Here is a 22,277-nt window from a genome sequence, read left to right as displayed (position 1 = left end):
TGGCTGGGCAGCACCGACTAGTGACTGGAGCCCAGCAGTGGGAATTGAGAGTGCTGGACTCAGTTCCCAGAAGTTTCTTTTCCAGACAAGTCCCAGAAGTGAAGGCACAGGGCTAGGCCTATCTTTGGGCTGGCAGGCACAGCTTTGGGTGCATGGACTGATTATCCTCCTGAGGGAATTCTGTACTAAAAAAAAAAAAATACTGCATGCAATGTTCTGAAATTCTGCAAAATTCTGCATATTTTATTTGTCAATAATAAATGTGGAGGCTTCCACATGGGAGTGTAGAGCCCATGCCCCTGGCTGCACAGAGGTGGGCAATCACCCCCGTCCCCCCAGGACAGGGATTCAGCACCTGACCCTGACACAGCACAAAGGAAACACCTGGCGACCTGCTCCTCCGCACCAGCTGCGCCAAGCTAGAAAGCAAGAAGGACAGAGTCTCACACACACATCCACCCTGGCCCCAAACCAGGCATGGGCAGGCAGACTCAGCCTGGCAGGATCCAAGTGTGGGGGGATCTGGGTGTGGGATGAGAGGGCTCTGTGGGGGGATATCGGGTGCAGCAGTTCTTTGGAGGGCCGAGATGCAGCGGGGATCTGGATGTACAGGGGCTCACGGGGGGTTCTGGGTGCAGTGGCAATGGGACTCTGCAGGAGGGTTCAGGTGAAGGAGGTTGGGACTCATCTGAGGGGGTCTGGGCAGGGGGAGATGGGGCTTATTGGGGTGCTGGGGCTCAGCAGGGGGCAGTCTGGGTGCTGAAGCTCAGCAGGGGGCAGTCTGGGTGCTGAAGAAGTGAGGCTTGGTGGAGTGGGGGTCTAGGTTCAGCTGGTTAGGGCTTAGTAGGGTGGCAGTCCAGGTGCAGGAGGCTCATCAGGGTGATCCAGGTGTGGGGTGAGGGGGCAAGAGTGGAGGGTCTGGATGCGTGGGGGGGGGGGGGAAGAAGAGGGGCTTGGCAGGGGTCCAGATGGGGGGGGGGAAATGAGGCTCAGCGGGGTGGGGGTCCAGATGCACAGGGGCTGGGTGGAAGGGGCAGCAGCTCCCTGTACAGTCACCCCTTTGCCCTGTGTGCAGGAAGCAGGGGGAGGCATACAGAGCTTCCTGCAGCCGGGGCAGGTTTCTGGGGGGTGGGTCTGACTCAGCCTCAGCCCTGGCCATTCCTTGCAGGGGAAGAGGAAGTCTCATCCTCCCCCAGCCCACCTGGGATTAGCAGCTGAGCCCAGTGCAGGGTAGGAGCAACCGGCTGGGGTGTCCCCAGCCCTGCAGTGATTTACCTCTCTGCTGGATGCTCCAGGCAACTGAAATGATGCACCCGCACTTCTAGGGAGGGGCACAAGACCGCTCTTGCAGCTTCCCTTTGCTTCCCTGTCAGAATTCATTTTTCTGTGGGGAAGCAAAGAAATCTGCCGGGGACATGAATTCTGCACATGCACAGTGGCACAGAATTCCCCCAGAGTATGATTGCCTTCTGTTGCTTTATCTCACCACTTCAAAACAATTAAACTCCTTTTTAATCACCTTTACTCTATTTCAGCCTGGGATAAACTGGTGTAAGGCCATGTGGATGCATCATAATACTGCTATAACCCTCCCAGGCCTCTTAAAGTGGTGGTATAGCACAAAATGATGTGAGTGGCAAGGGGGAAAAAGTACAGTAGATTTAATCTTCCTGCATTTCTCTAAAGCATTTGATACAGTTCCACATGGGAAATTAAATTGGAAAAGAGGGGGATCAATATGAGAATCAAAAGGTTGGAAAGGAACTGGTTAAAGGGGAGACTACAATGGGTCATGCTGAAAGGTGAACTGTCAGCCTGGAGGGAGGTTATTAGTGGAGTTCCTGAAGAATTGGGCGTGGCACCAATCTTATGTAACATTTTCATTAATGAGACAAGGTGGGTGAAGTAACATCTCTTGTTTGACCAACTTCTGTTTCTGAAAGAGGCAAGCTTTTGAGCTACATAGAGCTAATAAAATGTGCTGATGACACAAAGTTGGAGGTATAACCAATATAGAGGACCAGAATATCCTACAAGGAGATTTGGCTGACCTTGAAAAAATGGAGTTATAGAAATGGGAGGAAATTTAATAGTGCAAAGTGCAAGATCATGCACTAGGGGACTAGCAACAAGAGTTTTTGCTGTAAGCTGGGGACTTATCAGTTGGAAGCAGCAGAGGAGGAGAGAGAGGATGACTATGAGATGCTAATGTGATGTGGCCGTGAAAAAGGCTAATGCAATCCTAGGATGCATCAGGCAAGGTATTTCCAGTAGAGATGGATAATTGTTGTTATTGTACAGAGCAGGTGCAGAGAAGGGCTACTAGGATGATCAGAGGAATGGAGAACCTATCTTACGAGAAGAGACTTAAGGAGCTTGGCTTGTTTAGCCTAACAAAATGAAGGCTGAAGGGAGATAACTCTTCTCCCTCCCTGGTGTTTGTCCCTCTGATTTATTTATAGAGAGCAAAGATAAGGGTCAATGCTGGCACAAGAACAAAAGGATATAAACTGGTCATCAACAAGTTTAGGCTTGAAATTATAAGGTTTCTAACTATTAGGGGTGAAGTTCTGGAACAGTTTTCCAAGAGGAGTAGTGGAGGCAAAAATACTAATTTGTTTGAAGACTGAGCTTGACAAGTTTATGGAGAGTATGGTATGATGAGGTTGCCTACAATGGCATAGGCCCATCTGCAACCGCTATTAGCAAATATCTCCAGTGGCCAGAGATGGGACACTAGATAGGGAGGGCTCTAAGTTACTATAGAGAATTCTTTCCCAAGTGTCCAGGTGATGGGTCTTGCACACATGCTCAGGGTCTAACTGATAACCATATTTGGGGGGGAGAGGGGGAGGGTTCACCTTCCTCTGTAGTGTGGGGCATGGGTCACCTGCTTGTTTACTCTAGTTCAAACCATGGAGTCTCTGTAACTTGAAATATTTAAATCAAGATTTCAGGACTTCAGTAACTCAGCCAGAGGCCTGCAATGTGCAGGAGGTCAGACTAGATGATCATGATGGTCCCTTCTGGTCTTAAAGTCTATGAATCTGAGACTTTTCATGATTTTTCACTTCCCTTCTCCCCACCTCAAAAATAAATAAGTAAAGGAGCTATAAGTTGGTAATGGTACATTATCGTGCAGGATCCCTCTTTTGGAGGAACTGATGAAAAACATCTTGCCATATCCAAGGGGATTTCAGACTGAGACCATATATAAGGAAAATAATTCCAAAGTGGAGAGGAAAAAAACGTGAAAGCAACATTTTCTGTGTTGCCATTGTGCCCACTTTTACAATAATAAGTAACGTTGTGGTTCTGTGGCAGTTCATACAGCATCCTATGCCCCAGACAAGGAAAACAGATACGAGCCAAACTACACATCTGTAATGTGCCTTGCACCTACCTGCAAGAGCACTGTCTATTTGGACACTGTACTTGTGATGACTGGGAGGCAGCAGATGAGGGACTGCTTCTGTCTGGCTTTGTAAGGGGAGGCACTGTTGTTAAAGGAAGTCTTAGCTAATTGGTGCACTTCACTGTTTATTTAAAAAAAAATAAAAAACAATGCTACTTAATGGCTTTCTTAGAAAGAGCCATTGAACTTCTGAAGAAAGCAACAGGATGGGATCATGAGCACCACGTTTTCCTTGGGGGATGGTTTGCTTTATTTGAATTTGACCCTGTCTTCCATGGGCAGCGGGTATAGTAGGTCAGGGGAGGCACAGCCTCCCCTAGTGCAGCTGCTGCTGCAGGGCCCCTGTTGCGGTTTGGCAGGGGAAATATTTGCTTTTTATTATGCTCCATGCAGGTTCTAGGGCGGCTGAGGAAATGGTATGTGCTATTCAGCTTCCTGGGTTCTCAGTAATCTCCCTGGACTCCCGAGAGAATACTGATGAACCTGAGAAGCTGAGTAAAACATACTACCTCCTCAGCTGGCCTGGAACCTGCACAGGGCATATCAAAAGCTTGGGGTCTGAGGAGGGGAGGCGTGGCTGTGGGGGCTCCGGCCAGCCCGGGGCTCCTCTGAATGGGTTGGGGGGAGAGCTCCGGCTGCTCTGGGGCTCCTCTGGCCACGGGGGGTGGTAGGGGGTCTCAGGCTTTGGCTAGGGGTGGGGCAGGCGGAAGGGGTGGAGCCAGGGGCTAGCCTCTCCAAAGTGAGGCTCCACCTGCTGCCTTCTCAAATATTTTGATAAGGAACTCTGAAGACACGGCTTTTCAGAATAGTGACAAACATACATGTCACACTCTTTGCCAAAAGCACATTTGTCCCTCTATAAATAGTGCTCAGCAGTTTGTCCAGCCTCAGATATCATCTCTGCTGCTGACTGCAGCCCTCTCTCCAACATTACACGGTCTCCTGCCATCCAATGCCTCAACTCATGCTACTACCCAGGCTGGAAAGAGTTTAGAGATACACGGATGAAGTTGGCTATTGTATAAACGTGACGTTTTGGATGGTTAATAATGATGATTTCTCTTGTGGTGTTTGCAGTGCTGCCAAACAACTCCCAGCCCTTCACCAACATGCAAGTCATCTGGGACATGGGAGAAGATCACGCTCCAAGAGAACTGAGTGCCTCTTTAACAGCCACAGTGATACATGTGGGGTTGGTCCTCTGGTTTCTGAGCTCCCAGCCAGAGGGTAAGTAAAAAGAAATGAAACATCTTTTGCTTTATGCCGCAACCTGGGTGGGCTCTTAGCAGAGATTGACGGGGAGCACTCCAGAAGACAGGCCTCCCGTCTCTCTCATTGGGCCTCAGCAAGACAGGCAGAAGTTGAATCCACAGCACTCAGAGCTGCCAGAGCAGAGTCTTTCACAGAGGCGGGGCTGGCAGGCTCCCTACCCAGCTCCACGTGGCTCCTGGAAGTGACCAGCATGTTCCTGCAGCCCCTAGGCAGAGGCGCAGCCAGGGTGGCTCTGCACACTGCCCCTGGCCCGAGTGCCTGCTCCGCAGCTTCCATTGGCCAGGAGCTGTGGCCAATGGGAGCTGCGGGGGCAGCACCTGTGGGCGGAGGCAGTGCACGGAGCCACCTGGCCGAGCCTCTGCCTAGGAACCGGACATGGTGACTGCTTCTGGGGAGTGCCCCCCGAAGTAAGCGCCATTCAGAGCCCTCACTCCCTCCCGCATTCCAATCCCCTGCCCCAGCCCTGAGCCACGCCCAAACTCCCGCTGCTGCTGGAGGTGGGAGGGGGCTCAGGGCTGCAACTGCACCTGCCACTACAGAAGTCCCAGTATCTGTGACTTTCGTGACCTCCGTGACAAACTTAAAGCCTTAACGATAAGGCCATTGGGGAGAAATTAATTAAGTCTTTGCATCAGACTTCACAGTTGAGGATGTGAGGGAGATTCCCAAAGCTGAGCCATTCTTTTTTGGTGACAAATCTGAGGAACTGTCCCAGATTGAGGTGTCATTAGAGGAGGTTTTGGGACAAATTGATAAATTAAACAGTAATGAGTCACCAGGACAAGATGGTATTCATCCAAGAGTTCTGAAGTAACTCAAATGTGAAATTACAGAACCACTAACTGGTTTGTAACCTATCATTTAAATCAGCTTCTGTACCAAATGACTGGAGGATAGCTAATGTGACACCAATTTTTAAAAAAGCACTCCAGTGGTGATCCTGGCAATAACAGGCTACTAAGCCTGACTTCAGTACCAAGCAAACTGGTTGAAACTACAGTAAAGAACAGAATTGTCCAACACGTAGATGAACATAATTTGTGGGGGAAGAATCAACAAGGGAAATCATGCCTCACCAATCTACTAGAATTCTTTGAGGGGGGTCAATAAGCATGTGGACAAGGGTGAATCCAGTGGATACAGCGTACTTAGATTTTCAGAAAGCCTTCAACAAGGTTCCCACCAAAGGCTCTTAAGCAAAGTAACTGGTTAAAAGATAGGAAACAAAGGTTAGTGTGACGGGGTTTGACTTACCACCGCTGGCATCTCCTGCCGGTCACTCTGGGAATTAGCTCTTGACCGCTGCAGAGCGCCCTCGACGCGTGGTGTTGGGCTCATCATTTGCTCTGTTGCCCTTGGACCTAGGTTGCTCCCTGCTCAGCAGTGTCCTCTTCCGGACAGTCCTCGACTGCTTCAGAACACTGCCCTCCAGCAGTACCCACCGCTTCAATCTCACCCTCTTCCGGGCCGGGGGACATGGGGGTGTTGTTAACTGCAGTCCTCCTGTCTGCACCTGCCTCGGTGGCAAACCACAACCCTGTAGTCTAGCCCCTTATCTCAGGGGCCAGTTGCGGTCTGTCTCAGCCTCTTTCCTCAATGGCCAGGTGCAGTGCAAAAGGGTGGGGGGCGGCCCAGGCCCACCTGCCCGCTACTCTGGACCCTGACCCAGGGACTCTCTAGCGGCAGCCTCTCTCTGCCCTTCTTCCTTCCCCTCTTGCCCGCTCAGTTTCCCTGGGCCACTTCCCCTTTGGCCCTATGCAGCCTGGCAGGTAGTGGGCTGGAGCCCCTATCTGCTCCCCGAAGCCTGCCCAGCACTGCTCTGTCCAAGGTGCTGCTCCTTGCCTCAGGAGCCAGTCCTTGTCCCTTGCTGGCTGGGGAGTGACTGCCTTCTCCCTAGCTGGGCAGCCTTTATATAGGACCTAGCCTGGTGCTGATTGGCTGCCCCTTCCCCCGCCCAGATTGGCTCTCCCCAGGCTTCACTGATTGGCTGCTGATCTGCACAGCCTCTCAGGCCTTGTTCAGCCCTTTTTCTCCGGGGGTGGTGCTCTGTCCCACCACAGTTAGGAATAAATTGTCAGTTTTCAGAAAGGAGAGAGGTAAATAGTGGTGTCCCCCAAGGGGTCTGTTCTGGGACCAGTCCTATTCAACATATTCATAAATGATCTGGAAAAAGGGGTTAACAGTGAGGTGGCAAAATTTGTGGAGGACACAAAACTACTCAAGATAGTTAAGTCACAGGCAGACTGCGAAGAGGTACAAAAGGATCGCTCAAAACTGAGTGACTGGGCAACAAAATGGCAGATGAAATTCAGCGTTGATAAATGCAAAGCAATGCACATTGGAAAACAACATCCCAACTATACATATAAAATGATGGGGTCTAAATTAGCTGTTATCACTCAAGAAAGATTTTGGAGTCATTGTGGATAGTTCTCTGAAAACATCCACTCAATGTGCAGCGACCATCAAAAAAGCAAACAGAATGTTGGGCATCATTAAGAAAAGGATAGATAAGACAAAAAATAGCATATTGCCTCTAAATAAATCCATGGTACGCCGACATCTTGAATACTGTGTGCAGATGTGGTCGCCCCATCTCAAAAAAGATATAATGGAGTTGGAAACGGTTCAGAAAAGGGCAACAAAAATGATTCGGGGTATGGAACGGCTTCTGTATGAGGCGAGATTAATAAGATTGGGACATTTAAGCTTGGAAAAGAGACGAGTAAAGGGGATATGATGGAGATCTAAAAAATCATGACTGGTTTGGATAAGGTAAATAAGGAAGTGTTTATTCCTTTTCACAACACAAGAACTAGGGTTCACCAAATGAAATTAATAGGCAGCAGGTTTAAAACAAAGAAAAGGAAGTATTTCTTCACACAACACACGGTCAACCTTGCCAGAGGGTGTTCTGAAGGCCAAGACTATAACAGGGTTCAAAAAAGAGGTAGATAAGATAAGTCCATCAATGGCTATTAGGCAGGGATGGTGTCCCTAGCCTCTGTTTGCCAGAAGCTGGGAATGGGAGACAAGGGATGGATCACTTGATGAATACCTGTTCTGTTCATTTCCTCTGAAGCACCTGCCGTTGGTCACTGTGGGAAGACAGGTGTGACGTTGCACCCATAAGGCTTTATGTATATATGACATAACTGGAATATATTTCATGCTACATATGCCATGTAACACACCTCTGTAAAGATTATGATCTACTGAATCTATTCATCCTATTTGTATGCATGTATCATTTTTGTATTCGAAGTTATGAATATTGGCTGTGTACTTGCTTGACTTTTAAGTAGCGTTAGTAAAGCATTTGGTCAGCTTCTTGAGAAAGGAATGTGCAAATTAAGTGCCCAGTCAAGAAACACTTAATGAACATTGGATCTTGGATGGCTTCAATCCACATAAGAAGTCTTCCTGGAGACATTCAAGATAGCATGTGGGCAATGGCTGCCTGTAAAAACGGAGTCATGCTAATGTAACGCCCATATTTAAGAGGGGCTTTAGAGATGATCCTAGCAATTACAGACCGGGAAGTTGAAACAATAGTAAAGAATAAAATTGTCAGACACATAGAAGAACATATATTGTTCCGCAAAAGTCAACATGGTTTCTGTAAAGGGAGATGGTGTCTTACTGATCTATTAGAGTTCTTTGAGGAGGTCAACAAACATGTGGACATAGTGTACTTAGATTTCTAGAAAGCCTTTGATAAAGTCCCTCACCAAAGGCTCTTAGGTAAATTAGGTTGGCATGGGATAAGAAGGAAGATCCTTTCATGGATTGAGAACTGGTTAAAAGACAAGGAACAAAGGGTAGGAATAAATGGTAAATTTTCAGAATGGAGAGGGGTAACTAGCGGTGTTCCCTAAGGGTCAATCCTAGGACCAATCCTATTCAACTTATTCATAAATGATCTGGAGACAGGGGTAAACAGCGAGGTGGCAAAGTTTGCAGATGATACTAAACTGCTCAAGATAGTTAAGACTAAAGCAGACTGTGAAGAACTTCAAAAAGATCTCACAAAACTACGTGATTGGGCAACAAAATGGCAAATGAAATTTAATGTGGATAAATGTAAAGTAATGCACATTGGAAAAAATAACCCCAACTATTCATACAATATGATGGGGGCTAATTTAGCTACAACTAATCAGGAGAAAGATCTTGGAGTCATCGTGGATAGTTCTCTGAAGACGTCCACGCAATATGCAGCAGCAGTCAAAAAAGCAAATGGGATGTTAGGAATAATTAAAAAAGGGATAGAGAAGAAGATGGAGAATATTTTATTGCCCTTATATAAATACACGGTATGCCCAGACCTTGAATACTGCGTACAGATGTGGTCCACTCATCTCAAAAAAGATATACCGACATTAGAAAAGGTTCAGAGAAGGGCAACTAAAATGATTAGGGGTTTGGAAGGGATCCCATATGAGGAGAGATTAAAGAAGCTAGGATTTTTCAGCTTGGAAAAGAGGAGACTAAGAGGGGATATGATAGAGGTCTATAAAATCATGAGTGGTGTGGAGAAAGTGAATAAGGAAAAGTTATTTACCTGTTCCCATAATATAAGAACTAGGGGCCACCAAATGAAATTAATGGGCAGCAGGTTTAAAACAAATAAAAGGAAGTTCTTCTTCACACAGCGCACAGTCAACCTGTGGAACTCCTTGCCTGAGGAGGTTGTGAAGGCTAGGACTATAACAGGGTTTAAAAGAGAACTGGATAAATTCATGGAGATTAAGTCCATAAATGGCTATTACTCAGGATGGGTAAGGAATGGTGTCCCTAGCCTCTATTTGTCAGAGGGTGGAAATGGATGGCAAGAGAGAGATCACTTACGTTATGGACACATGACTTGCCCGTGTGACTCCAAAACACCATCTTGGGGCTGGACTTTGCATAGGAGAGAGGAGGAGGTCTCCACCCACAAGAGCAAGTCTGTTTAAGACAGTGAGAGACTCCTCCATTTTGTCTTCAGCTGGCTCAAGAGATAGCTTCTCCACCCCAAAGGATACCTGAAAGAAACTGGAACAAAGGACAGTAACCACAGGAGGTGTGAGTGGTTGCTGGACCCAGACTAGAAGAGACTGGTCTGTAAAAGGAACACCTCCGAGGCTGAGGTTTTATCTGTGTTCAGTTTTCTTATTGTATTAGGCACAGACTTGTGTGTTTTATTTTATTTTGTTTGGTAATTCACTTTGTTCTGTCTGCTATTACTTGGAACCCCTTAAATCCTACTTTCTGTATTTAATAAAATCACTTTTTACATATTACTTAACCCAGAGTATGTATTAATATCTGGGGGGAGGAGGGGCAAACAGCTGTGCATATCTCTCTATCAGTGTTATAGATGGCGAAAAATTTATGAGTAAAACGGATTTATTTGGGGTTTGGACCCCACTGGGCGTTGGGCATCTGAGTGTTAAAGACAGGAACACTTCTGTAAACTGCTTTCAATTAAGCCTACAGCTGTTAGGGGACGTGGTTCAGACTTGGGTCTGGGTTTGCAGCAGGCTAGCGGGTCTGAACCAGGCAGGGCACTGAAGTCCCAAGTTGCCAGAGCAGGAAAAGTAGTAGTCCTGGCACATCAGTGGGCAGCCCCAAGGGGATTTCTGTGATCCAACCTGTCACAGCAGGATACTGGGCTAGATGGATCTTTGGTCTGAGCCAGTATGGCCATTCTTATGTAACGGTGGCGTCCCACCCTGAATCGGAGAAATTTCCGGTGAGCTGGATGAATGTTGATGTGGATGTATGCATCCTTCTTGTCGAGTGCTGGGCACCAGATTTCCTGGGAGATGGAGGGGCTAATGAAAGCGAATGTCACCATATAGAATTTGGATTTCCTGATAAAGGCATGGTGAGCAGGTGGCATGCCCCTTCAGGGAGGCTACCCATAGCCCCGCCCCTTCTGTACAAGGCCCTGTCCTCTGCGTCAGGAGCCCTGAACCCCCTTGACCATCCCTCCCACGGCTAGAAAAGCCCCAGGTTGGCCTGAACCCCCACCCCAAGATAGCCCCTGACCCCAGCCGGCCAACCCACCCAAGCCCCAGCCCGGCTGGCCAGAGCAACCCCAGCAACGCTGGGCTGGCTTGAGGAGTCCCAGCCCTCCATCCCACAGCAGCAGCTCCAGCCAGAGAAGGCAGAGCCTTCCCTGGCCTATTATATCTGCCGCCCCTGGATAAAGATCTTGAGCACCAACAGGTCCAGAATGGGATGTCACCCTTCGCCCTTCTTCAGAATGAGGAAATATGGGAAGTAAACCCTCTGCCCCCTAAAGTGAAGTGGGACAGGTCTATGGCATCCTTCAGGAGAAGAGCGTCAGCCTCTTGTTGGAGGATGCATTGGTGGGATGGGTCCCTGTGAGAAATCCAAGTTGGGCAATGAGGCAGAAACGAGGAATTTTATGGAGTATCCATGATGGATGATCTCCAGTACCCAACTGTCCATCATGATCTTGCCCCAATTGTGGATGAACAGGGCAAGACAGCCCCCAAAGACTGCTGCTGGGAAAGGCTTGAGGTGACTCTGGTGGAGGCCCCTGCGACCGGTGTCATCTGTGTGACAGCTCCTGATGGCATTGGTAGTATGCCAGGTAGGAGGTGTGGGGTCAGGGATGGAATGATTGGTTCTGCTCTCTGCATCTTGGGGCTGGGGTGTAGATGCCAAGGGACCTGAGTGTGGCTTGAGAGTCTTTCAGAGAGTGGAGGGACTCATCTGTTTTTCTCCCTGAACAGTTTTTGTGTGTCGAAGGGGAGGTCATCAGTGGTGGTATGGACCTCCTTGGGGAAACTGGATGACTGAAGCCAGGAATCCCTGAGGAACACGACCCCAGTTGTTAGAGAATGAGAGGCAGTGTTGGCCACATCCATAGCAGCCTGGAGTCCCACCTTGGCCACCAGTCTTTCCTCATCCAACAGCACTTGGAACTGCTGCTATCTGTCTGATGGCAGCTGGTCTTTGAACTCAGCCAGTTTGGTGTAATTGTGAAAGTCATGTTTTGCCAGCAGAGATTGATAGTTGACTATATGAAATTGGAGCCCGACTGAGGAGAAGGCTTTCCTGCCTGTCCACCTTCTTTGCCGCTCTGTCCAGGGGAGTGGATTTCTGTGGGTGATGGCGGGCCCACTCTGCCATTGCGTGGACCACCAGAGGGTTGGGAGATGGGTGGGTAAAGAGAAAGTCTGTATTTCCTCTGCCTGTGACAGGGTCCCCAGAGTGAAACCTGGACTGTGGGAGAGCTGAGCCCTTCAAACTCACCAGCCTGGGCTGTCCCTCACACTGGGATGCTGTTGTCAAGCTACAAACCTCTGACAGGCCCTGCACTTACACAGCCATCCACAGGCAGGGACATTCGAATGATCTCCCAGACACTCATGAACCAACAATAGGGAGGCTCCAACCAATTACCCCAGCTCCCCAGTACTGTCCTGTCTTGCATGCTCAGAAGCCTGGCCAGGATAAGCTCATTACCTAATTCGCCAATCTGACAACAGGGTAGTAGGCGTGCAACACCCCTGTTAACTGGAGCTGAGATTCCCCCAGGCACTTGCACTGAAACATGCTGCTTTAGGTAAAATATCAAACAGGTTTATTAACCACAGACATTGATTGTGAGTATAAGTGGGAGGCATAAAGGTCAGGGATAGTTACCTTAAGAAAATAAAAAGTAAATGCATTCTAAATCCTAAACTTTTAGTCTAAGCAAGAGTTGAATCATACAGCCTCTCTCACCCTGACAGATGGTCCAAGCAAGTTACAGTTCCTCAGTACACAGGCTGGGACACCCTTCCAGTCTCAGATTTTCCAGGTGTTTGGGGAGGAGGGGAGAAAGAACAGAAGGAGGCCAAGTGATGATGTCACTTCCCATCTTTTATACTTTCTTTCAGCTTGCTGGAAAGATCTTTCCTGTGCCATGGGGATCAGGCAGTTCACACTGGTCAAGCAGTCTCCATTGCACACGTGCCTTCTCTAAGGAATCTTTGGGATAGTGAATTACTTTCTTGATGGGTGTTGATGAGCCAGTAACACTGTCTGGCTACTGATGGCTACTCCTTTGTTGTAACTGAAAGATTGGTTGTGGGTCTCCCCAACCTCACAACATATATCAGTAACACATATTGCAATATTTCATAACTTCACATACAATGATAGTACATACAATCCAACAGGTTATTATTGTTCAATAGATCAAGCCTTACAAAATGATACCCCACTTTGTACAAAACATATCGTAGTAATATCACCATGGGGGTTCCAGGTTGCTACTTTGAGGTACAGAGTGTCACGCTGCCCTCTTGGGAGTGGGGGCACAGGAGCGTGACACATAGTGCTTAATTGTTATGGCACCTCTGGGCCCGGCAGGTCAGAGCCCTGGCACCTCTGGGCTTGCTGCACCACTTAGGAATATAAAAAAACTGCTTGAACCCTGGCATCTGATTGCTGGAGCCCCAACTCCTCTTTCATTACAATTTAAGCAGTGGTGCCACACTGTTCTCTCTAATTTTCCCACGCATGCGCGGAATGAATTTTATGTGCACCAATATGGAGGTGACGTGTCACTCATCACCTCCATATTGGTGCACATAACAAAATTCATGTGGCGGGGTGGGGCTGAGGGGTTCGGAGGGCTGGGACAGGGATCAGGGCTGGGACAGAGGTTTGGGTGGGGAGGGGTGAGGGCTCCGGCTGGGAGTGCGGGCTCTGGGGTGGGGTCGGGGATGAGGCTCAGAGCTGGGGCAGAAGGTTGGAGTCTGGGGCTGGGCCACGGGATAGGCGCCCCTCCCCCAGCCATGGCAGGTCTGGGGCTGGTCTGGGTTGGGGCCTCTCTCCCAGCCGCAGTAGGTCCATGGCTGGGGGAGCGGCATCTCTCCCCACTGCAGCCCTGAGCACCTGCGCAGCGCTTAATAGGCTGCCACATGGCTGCGCAGCTGAGAAGGAACTTAGGTGCCACACCAGCTGTGCCAATTGTGAAGTGGCCTCGTTTATGGGAAGAGCCGTCTGAGAGGCTCCCTGGGGTTGGAGGATGTCCCGGAGCTGATGCTGTGTGTCCTGGACTTCCCCCAGATCCGCCGCCAGCTGCTGTGGCCGTTCTGGTTACTGGCAGTGGTCATCCAGCCAAGAGCGCGAGGCAGGAATACGCGCCTTGCCCGGAGATGAGGAGGCAGCAGTACGGACCAGGGGAACCAGCAGTACCCGTTCCATCTTTTCTTCCTCCTGCTCATAGAGGGTGCTGGAGGGTGGACGGGATGGTTGATAAGAGGCCTGTGCCCAGTGGCCTTGGTACAGATCCCAGGGAGGCCAATAGAGCCAAAAGAAAGGGTGTCTCTGGGCATCTGTGGGTCCCACAGCTAATGATACTAGGCCGCCATGGCAGGATCGTAAGCTGGGGGGGGGGTATGTCAGTCTGCAGCGTGAGTCCGGGCTCCAAGATGGGGCGGGGGAAAACAAAGGCTCCGTCTCCGAGAAGCCCTCAGGCTCCAAGGGTGGCTCTGGGAAGGGCGGCGCCGACAGTGCCAGAGGCCATAGTGGGCAAAGGGACATCTCGCGCTGGCGGCACCAGAAACAGTTTGCTCACTGGAGAAAGGCGGAGGGTGGCGAGTGGAGGTGCAGAGACCATGGGGTCGGGAAGAGCAGCTCCTCCGTCAGCAGCAGCGGTTCCAGGTGCCCAGGAGTGCAAGGTGTTTGGGACAATGCGGAGGGTCCAGTTGGTGTCAGCGGAGCCAGTGGGATGGGCACCACCTTGGTTATCGGGGTAGTCGGCAGTACCACTGGATCTCACTTCTGCTGTACCTTACCCTCTACTCTGGGAAGCCTGGGCAGAGGGCTGGCTAGATCCACCCGCAACTTCTCACCCAACCGGCTCGGGGAGGAAATGCTGTGTTTCTGAGTAGTCCTGGACAAGGATCTGCTCTTATGCCCCTGTCCATAGTTCTTTCCCTCATTGTGGGGCTTGTCCAGCCGTCTTGGTACCCTCAGATCTGGTGCCTGGGAGGTGCTCGGAGGTGTGTTCACCACCAGTGATGGGTGGTGCACTGCTGGTTCTATTGATCCTGGATCTGAAGGCACCTGTGGGCACATGGCCTCCTCCATTAAGAGCTTCCGGAGGTGAAGCTCTCGAGCCTCCTGCATTTGGGGTGGGACGTACAAATGGTGCAGCGGGCCGTGATGCGGGTCTCGCCAAGGCAGTGCAGGCAATGCTGGTGCTCGTCGCTCACAGAAAACGAGCATGGGAAGCGTCCCAGTTCTTGAAGCCTGGAATCTAGGGCATAGGCCCTGGGGATGGGGGAGTTTCCCCAAACGAGGGAAAAAACTAGACTAAACTATCTGCGAGTAACTAAGAACTATATAATACTAAGAACAACTATCTACAAGAAAAATGGACAGTAAATCACTCCCTTAGCAAAGCTAAGAGTGTGAAGGAACAGGAATTCCAACTCCAGCCATGTGGCTGTAAGAGGGAACTGGAGTGGTGTTGACCTGCGCGGCCTATTATAACCTTGGCTGTAAACACAAGGGGGACACACAGTGCACGTGCGCATCAATGGACACGGCCCACCCATGTTTGGAATCCATATAGGGATCATCACTCAAAGAAGAACTAGTTCTTTTTTGAACCACCATTATAGTTTTTGGCCTACACAACATCCCCTGGCAAGGAGTTTCACAGGATGACTGTGCATTGTGTGAAGAAATACTTACTTTTGTTTGTGTTAAACCTGCTGCTTATTAATTTCACTGAGTGAACCATGGGTTTTGTGTTATGAGGAGTAAATAACTGTTCCCTGGTCACTTTCTCCACATCAGTCATGATTTTATAGACCTCTACCATATCCCCCCTTAGTCACTCTGCAGCAAATACGATCAACTATATTTCTGTAAAGCCATCACACATTTAATTGCCTGCCAAAGGCCTGGACTAGAGCCAACTTCTCCCCATGCTGTGTGGGTTTCATGTGAGAGTCACCTGCTCCTGCCAGATCCTGAAACTGGGGCACACGTAGCTTTGCGACAGAACATTTTAGTGCAGTGTGAAATCACAGCACATGCATCAAAATATCAGCTGTTCAGGCAACTCTGTGAGATAAGGAAAGAGACAAGTTGGTTCAGACCATTTGCTGGTCCCTCCTTGGGGAGAGCAGCGTTGGCTGCATACAAGAACAGCATTAGGCCAGACATTCCCACATGAAATAAAAATTTCTGCATAAGCTGATATTTAAAAATTGGCAGTGGACTCTGTTTGTTTGGCTACCATATGGCGGCTGTTGAGGAGAACAGATGTCCTCTGTGCAGGATCCTTCAATCTCTTGGGTTGGGTCTACTCTGGCTAGGAAACTCATGCCTCAATCTCTGCTTGGCAAACAGGTGTTGCTATAAGAATTTTACAATCTGTGGCTAGATCAGTGTCTTTAATGCAAGTGCTGCTGAACTGGTGCAATGAACAGCTCCACTCAACCTCCTTGTTAAGAGCTGGTGTAAAATGTTGTCTAGAGGAAGCTGGTTTGAATGCAAAATAAGTTATATTTGTCCTACAAAGCCCAAGAATTAAGCTCCATGTTCTACTTTACCCATTAGCTGTTGACCTACCCACAGATACCGCGCACTCCAGTAACACTCCCAACTCCAGCGCACAGGACAGTGGCTCAGGTTTCACAGTAATTACACTGTCATTCCAAAACAGCGGGCCCTCATCTTACTGGGATATCATGACTAGCGCTTGCTGCTGCACCCGAGCATGAGTATCTGCTCCTGAGAGATTGTGTTCATCCCTGGGCTAGCTCCCTGCCTCCCTGGCTTTAGCTTCCTGCAGCATCTGCTCTGGTGATGGAGCTAGGAGCGGGTCTGTGGCATAAGTGCTCTGATCCAGCATCTGAAGTGACAAAACATCCGAGGCAGAAACGGCCCTCGATCATCAGCAGGGCCACACAGCAAGGGGCGGGGGAGACCTGTTGCTCTGGGAAGCGACCAGAGTGCTAGGCTGTGGTCACAGGGTGAAGTCACTGAAGGTTTGAACAGTGACGGCACCCCCAAAGTTAGCCAATCCCCCACCTCTCCCATGAGGCACTGAGCTTCATTGTGGGGAGCCGGCCTGGGCCTTGCCTGCTTGCTGAGAGGCTGAGGCCAATGACATGCCGTGGAGCTGCTCTCAGGGCAGTGGGAGGTTCCTGTAGGCAGAGACAGGCTCTCTGCGCATCACATGCTGGGTTCTACACAACTGTGTTGCATCTGTTCTTTGTTTTACTGGGTGCTTGAGGGCTGAGTGGGTTTCTTCAGACCCCAAGAACAGCCATTACTGGGTGCTGCCATTATTAATGGCAAGTCTGACAAGGATTGAGAACCCAGGAACTCATGCCCTCATTAGCAGGGGGCAAAACTGCGCCAGAGAACAGAATTCCCTTGAGCTGTTAATTCTAAACTTGTTTCCTTCCCCTGCTGAGAATCGAGCTTCCAGACCCCATTAGGAGTCCCAAACTGCTCCTCCCATGCTGGGAACTCCTCCCCCACTCATGAGGACCCACACATGGGCAAGTTACAAATATTAAGTAAGAAACATGTGGTGTTCACCAGACCAAGGCCTGGTGGACTGTGCTCAAGGGAGCAGCATGACAAAGTAGCAGCTCTTCTCACACTAGCTATTCTGCACTGACCTCTCAGCTTTCCCACCTGGCTGCAGGCCACACAAGCCAGCAAAATGGGAGACAAATGACTAGAACAGCACTAGGTTGTGTTGAGCATCCCACCATAACTGAGCAATTATCAGCTTTTATCTGTAACACCTGATTCAGGACACACTCACTGTATGACTTAAAGAAACAATTTTATAAAAACAAATAACATTATATACAAGCACAAGTGATTGCTGTGCGTGTTCGACTAGAACAATTCACATACACCTACTGCTATTATTGGTGAATGTTAGCAGCATGTGATGGAGCATAATGAAGATAACATCAGTTTCCATAAGTAGATTTTTATTCCACACCCCTACAGACCTATCTATGTAATGTGGAGGGAAACTTCATACATGCAGGGGAAAGTATCTTTAAAGGGGAGGGAACAGGGTGACCCACAAGGCTTTCACAGCTGGGTGTATGTGCAGCTGTTGTGTTTAATCTCCTGAGGGCTGGAGTGCCTTGGGTGCTGCTGCAGCCCTGGAAGATACATGGGGTGGGTGGGTGGGTGCGTGTCGGGGGGAGGGGGGAGTATAGAGTGGTCCTGAAATGCTGTTTCTTTTCTAATTAAGTTTTGTATGATTGGAGAAGGTTTCAACCAGAATTAAAACACAAATATCTTCCTCAAGAGAAATAAACCTTTTCTTTCATGAATAATCTACAGGCGTACAAAAATTGTACTAATTTCCCACTCTTCATCAGTAATTTAATCCTGCACAGTTTACATCTATATGAAAAAGTGAATGCCAGTGGTATCTTTGTTTCTTCCTTAAAACCATGACAGCTTTTCCTATAGTCTGAGGTTAAGCATCCTGACCCCCCACCGACTGCTCCCCCCAAAGTTCCTCACCCTTATACTACCACCCTGGCAGTTCCCACCCATATACCACAACCCTGATCCCAGCCCCCATATTTCCCTACAGCCCTCACCCCAACTGCTCCCTCACCTGCATATCAGCTCTCTGACCCCAGCTCCCTCCTTGTAGAAGCACCATGCCTGCCGATCTGCACCAGAGCGACTATTTGTCTCCCTTGTCTTCTGCTATGCTTGCTGTAGCTTTTTGGCTTTTTACACAACACGGCTGTCCCCGTTATAGCCCTTCTCCTCCATGCCCCAAACAAGTTTCTGCAGCTGGAGCAGACCTGGGCCTCCTCTGCCCCCAGACCCAGGGGATCCACCACCTCCTGTGTTCTCCAGGCAGGAGCAGGCTTGCCCTCCACGCCCAGCAACAGGAAGAGCACGTTCAAAACTTCCTGGGGCTTTAAAAGGGGAGGGGTACATGCCTGGGCACCTGGCTGCAGGGCAGCGACCTTCAAAACGTGACCCTAGCAGTCATAATGGACCGTGTGGGACACTTCCTGGAGGCCACTTAGGGCAATGGAAGCAATGCAGCATCTACATTGACGCTGCATCGCTCTACCTACATCACCCGAGGCATCATGCCTCTCGTCAAGGTGATTTTACTATGTTGGTGCAGGAGCACCGCAGCCTACAGACCTACCTGAATTTGACTTAACTTTGTAGCATAGACAAAACCCTCCGTTTCTTACACAATATATCCTTAAGAGGCAGTTCTGACTCCTCACACGCAACAGGGCTTTTTGCTCCTCACACCTATCCAGAAAGGGGGACTCTGCAACCCTACATTGGAACATTAGCAATCCAGGAAATGCTGAGTTAAGGGCTGCCCACATACTTCCACTGATATCACCTGTCACTGATAGCCGAGGAGGGGGGACACTTACAAAACCCAGGAATGCAGAGTTAAGGTGACACTTCCCATATGTCCTTAACTCTGTCTCCTTCAAGCCCTGCCTTGAAGAATCCCTCAGGAAGACCACAGTACTGCACCCCTCCCTTCATCCTGGAGTTGTGCTGGGCACAGAGACAATGGAAGGTTTGGTTAAGGAGGACTAAGGCATTGTTATATTGCCAGTTTCTATTTCCCTCCCCTGCATGGAATGCTGGGACAGAACAACACATGCACACCTACCCAGAAGAGGTGCAGAACAGACAACTGGATTCAGCCAGACTGCAGAATGGCTTTGAAAGCCAGTGCACTGCAGAGGCCAGCCCGAGCAGTTCAGCAGCATTTTCATGCCATTCTCTGAAGAAAACTGTGCCCTTGATTTCACAAATGTGCAATACCCAACATGTTGAAATAAAAGTATTTAGCCACTATTCTACTCTTGCTAAGGCAGTAGTTGAATCAATGTCTGACCTGGCTGCGGTTTCATTAGTCAAGGGGAAAAAGGCCAGGGCATGAAAGTTCTGATTTTCCAGAGCTCAGCACCTGAAACTAGGGCCTGACTGTCAAATGGAAGCTGAGCTCTGGGCCAGTTTAGCGAAAGTGCTCACCTCCTACTGTGACCTCAGCTATCACCCAACATGCTGAGTTCTGAAAACCTGGCCCCTGGGGTTTGTCTAGGCTAGAGTTTGTGGCCCTGTTGCAACTCAATTAACTACCAATTAATGCAAGTTAACTAATAGGACTGTAAATGCTAGTCTAGATACTTCACAAAGGTCTGTTGCAGGAGTCAAAAGTTTGAGGTTTGGCCTGGCGGTCTGTGATAAAGATGCTAGCACAAAATACAGCACAAAGGTGGCTTTTAAAAATCAAATTAACTCGTCTGATTGGGTTAATGTGACTTGACACATCCCTTCCCATATTAGCTTTGTCCTGACTAGGATTTAAAGGTGTGATGATCGCATGCCTTAGCTGATGTCTCCTAACACCCACCCTACACTCTGGTGGAAACAGGGCAGTGTGGATTTCAGCATGCACTACGCTGGGCAAATTGACGTTTGGCTCCCCCAGGCTCCAATATACACTATTTAGCATGTATGTAGTAAAACTTACCCTGTCTACACTGGAGCGTAAAACATGTTTGTTAGAAGTTATTAGCTAACGTGATTCAGAAAAACACCTTTTATCCTGGTCTAGACATACCAGAGATTAGCCTCTACAGTGGTATCACTGCCAAGTTTTGTTCATCTTCATGTGGAACATCTCATGTAAATATAATACACTAATTTGCATATGTGAAAATAATTTGCATATAACCATAATTTCACCTTTACAAAAATGGCCTGGATTTAGTGCTGGTGAAGGCATCACCTATTTGACAGCACTGCTGAACAAAGCCCTCATTCTTCTCCGTGCTGTCAAGCCAGCAGGCCTCACCACTAATCTGGAGATGGATGGTGTTTCTGCTAATGGGGTAGCGAGGAGATGGGTGGTAATAGACAGTCCATTGGATGATTATTTTTTCAGAACTATAACGTAGCCAGTTTGTCAGCTAGACAGTTTTTACGCAGTGTTGGTGTAACTGTGGTGGGCCCAGGATATTGGAGAGACAAGATGGGGGAGGTGATATCTTTTATTGGACTAACTTCTGTTGTACACAGAGACCTTCTTTCAAGCATACACAGAGACCTTTCTTCACCAAGAAGAGCGTTGTGTAAGCTCAAAAGCTTGTCCCTCTCACCAACAGATGTTCAACAAAAGATATCACCTCACCCACCATGTTCAGCTAGTTTTTAATCCATTTAGTATGTGCTGCTTTGATTTCGTACAGTGCTATTTTAAAATCAGAATTCCATACAGTAGCCAGTCAAAAACATGAGTCTAAATATCTCACACTTATCTTTATCAACCATATTTGTAATTTCATCAAAAAACAGTATCAAGTTTGCATGGCAAGATCTATTTTGCACAAAACCATACTGAATGCTGCCATTCTTTAATTGTTTACTGACGGCATCCAACCTCAGCCTTTCCATTATTTACAAGGGATCAATGTTAGGCTAATCATATTAGAGTTACCTGGGTTGTCCCATTTACCCTTTTTAAAGCCTGATACTACATTGCCCCCCCCCCTTTTTTTAAAGCAGTCCTCAAACTTCTGGAACAGTGCAAGATTTTAAAAATTCCACATCAATGGTTAAGAGAACTCCTCAGCCAATTCTCTTAAAACTCTTGGGTACAAGTTATCCAGTTTGCTAATTTAAGACTACTTAACTTTAACAGCTGCTGTTTAACATCCTCCCTAGTTGCTGCTGGAACAGAGTATTTCATTATTACTGTAAGATGTGAATACATCATCTAGCTTCTTTCGAAACACAGAAGAAATATTTATTGAGCACTTTTGCCTTTTCTGAATCAATATATACAATTTTACCATCTCTATCACTAATCAACCTAGACTATTGTTAGGATTTCTTTTTTTTGTGATATATTTAGCAATGCCATCCCCCTCCAGCAAATACCACCTTTACAATACAGCTCTTCCTAGAGAGGTCTCCATGGTCCTGTGGACAGGGCCAAGCACTGCTATAACCTGGTTTAGGCCTGTTATTTCATTCGCTGGATCACCATCACTGGAGGGTGGACGGACAATACGGAAACTGGAGGTGGAAGCCTGGGGCCTGATGTTAGAAAACAGCACAAAAAGGTCTCTGCATGGCAGCTGACCCAAGAAAGGTCAGAGGAGCTGCTGCCTGCTTCGAGCGTAGACCACCACACCCCTTTGCTATGTTTATAGCCTGGGAACTCTCAGGAGTCTCTCTCCTTATGCCAATAACGCACAGGAGGTTTGGGTTAGGTCATTTCCTATTTACTGCCCTGGGGTCCTGCATGCAGTTATGGAAATAGTTAGTGCTTCCTAGTGAGTACTGGATAGGGCTCCTGTTTGGATCTTATCCCGACATGGGAGCTCACAGTTCATCAGCAAGGCAGTTCCTCACTCGTGTCTTAGGAAGAGGGCTAGAGAGTGGTCCAGCCAGTGCCCCTGCCCTCCCCTTGATGCAGAGAGGGTCAGCACTATAGGAAACCTGCATGTTTAAAATCCAGAAAACATGAGGAGAGAATGCTTGCAAGGGGACTAAGTGACAAGCTAGGGGATTG

At 48.5% G+C, this 22,277-nt stretch overlaps 1 protein-coding gene across 2 annotated transcripts in view; it reads right to left on the bottom strand.

Moving 5' to 3' along the window:
• Positions 1 to 5,944: 5,944 nt before the first annotated feature.
• KLHL12 (kelch like family member 12) overlaps positions 5,945 to 22,277 on the bottom strand; it is a 105,478-nt gene continuing 89,145 nt past the window's right edge. The window contains exons 10-11 of one of the 2 annotated variants that reach the window (XR_013348545.1): positions 9,539 to 9,724; positions 5,945 to 6,200 (exon numbers count right to left, since the gene is read on the bottom strand). Coding sequence is in view for 1 of the 2 variants with exons in the window: in XM_077839477.1 (XP_077695603.1) it covers positions 9,642 to 9,724 (83 nt within the window). In the remaining variant the exon portion in view is untranslated. Of the gene's footprint in view, positions 6,201 to 9,372; positions 9,725 to 22,277 lie in introns of those variants that run through there. The other variant, XM_077839477.1, reaches the window with a different exon arrangement.

Source organism: Eretmochelys imbricata, chromosome 21, assembly GCF_965152235.1.
Source record: "Eretmochelys imbricata isolate rEreImb1 chromosome 21, rEreImb1.hap1, whole genome shotgun sequence".
Lineage (NCBI taxonomy): Eukaryota > Metazoa > Chordata > Testudines > Cheloniidae > Eretmochelys > Eretmochelys imbricata.
The sequence above is the reverse complement of the archived record's forward strand: the minus strand, read 5'-3'. Positions and strand labels throughout refer to the sequence as shown.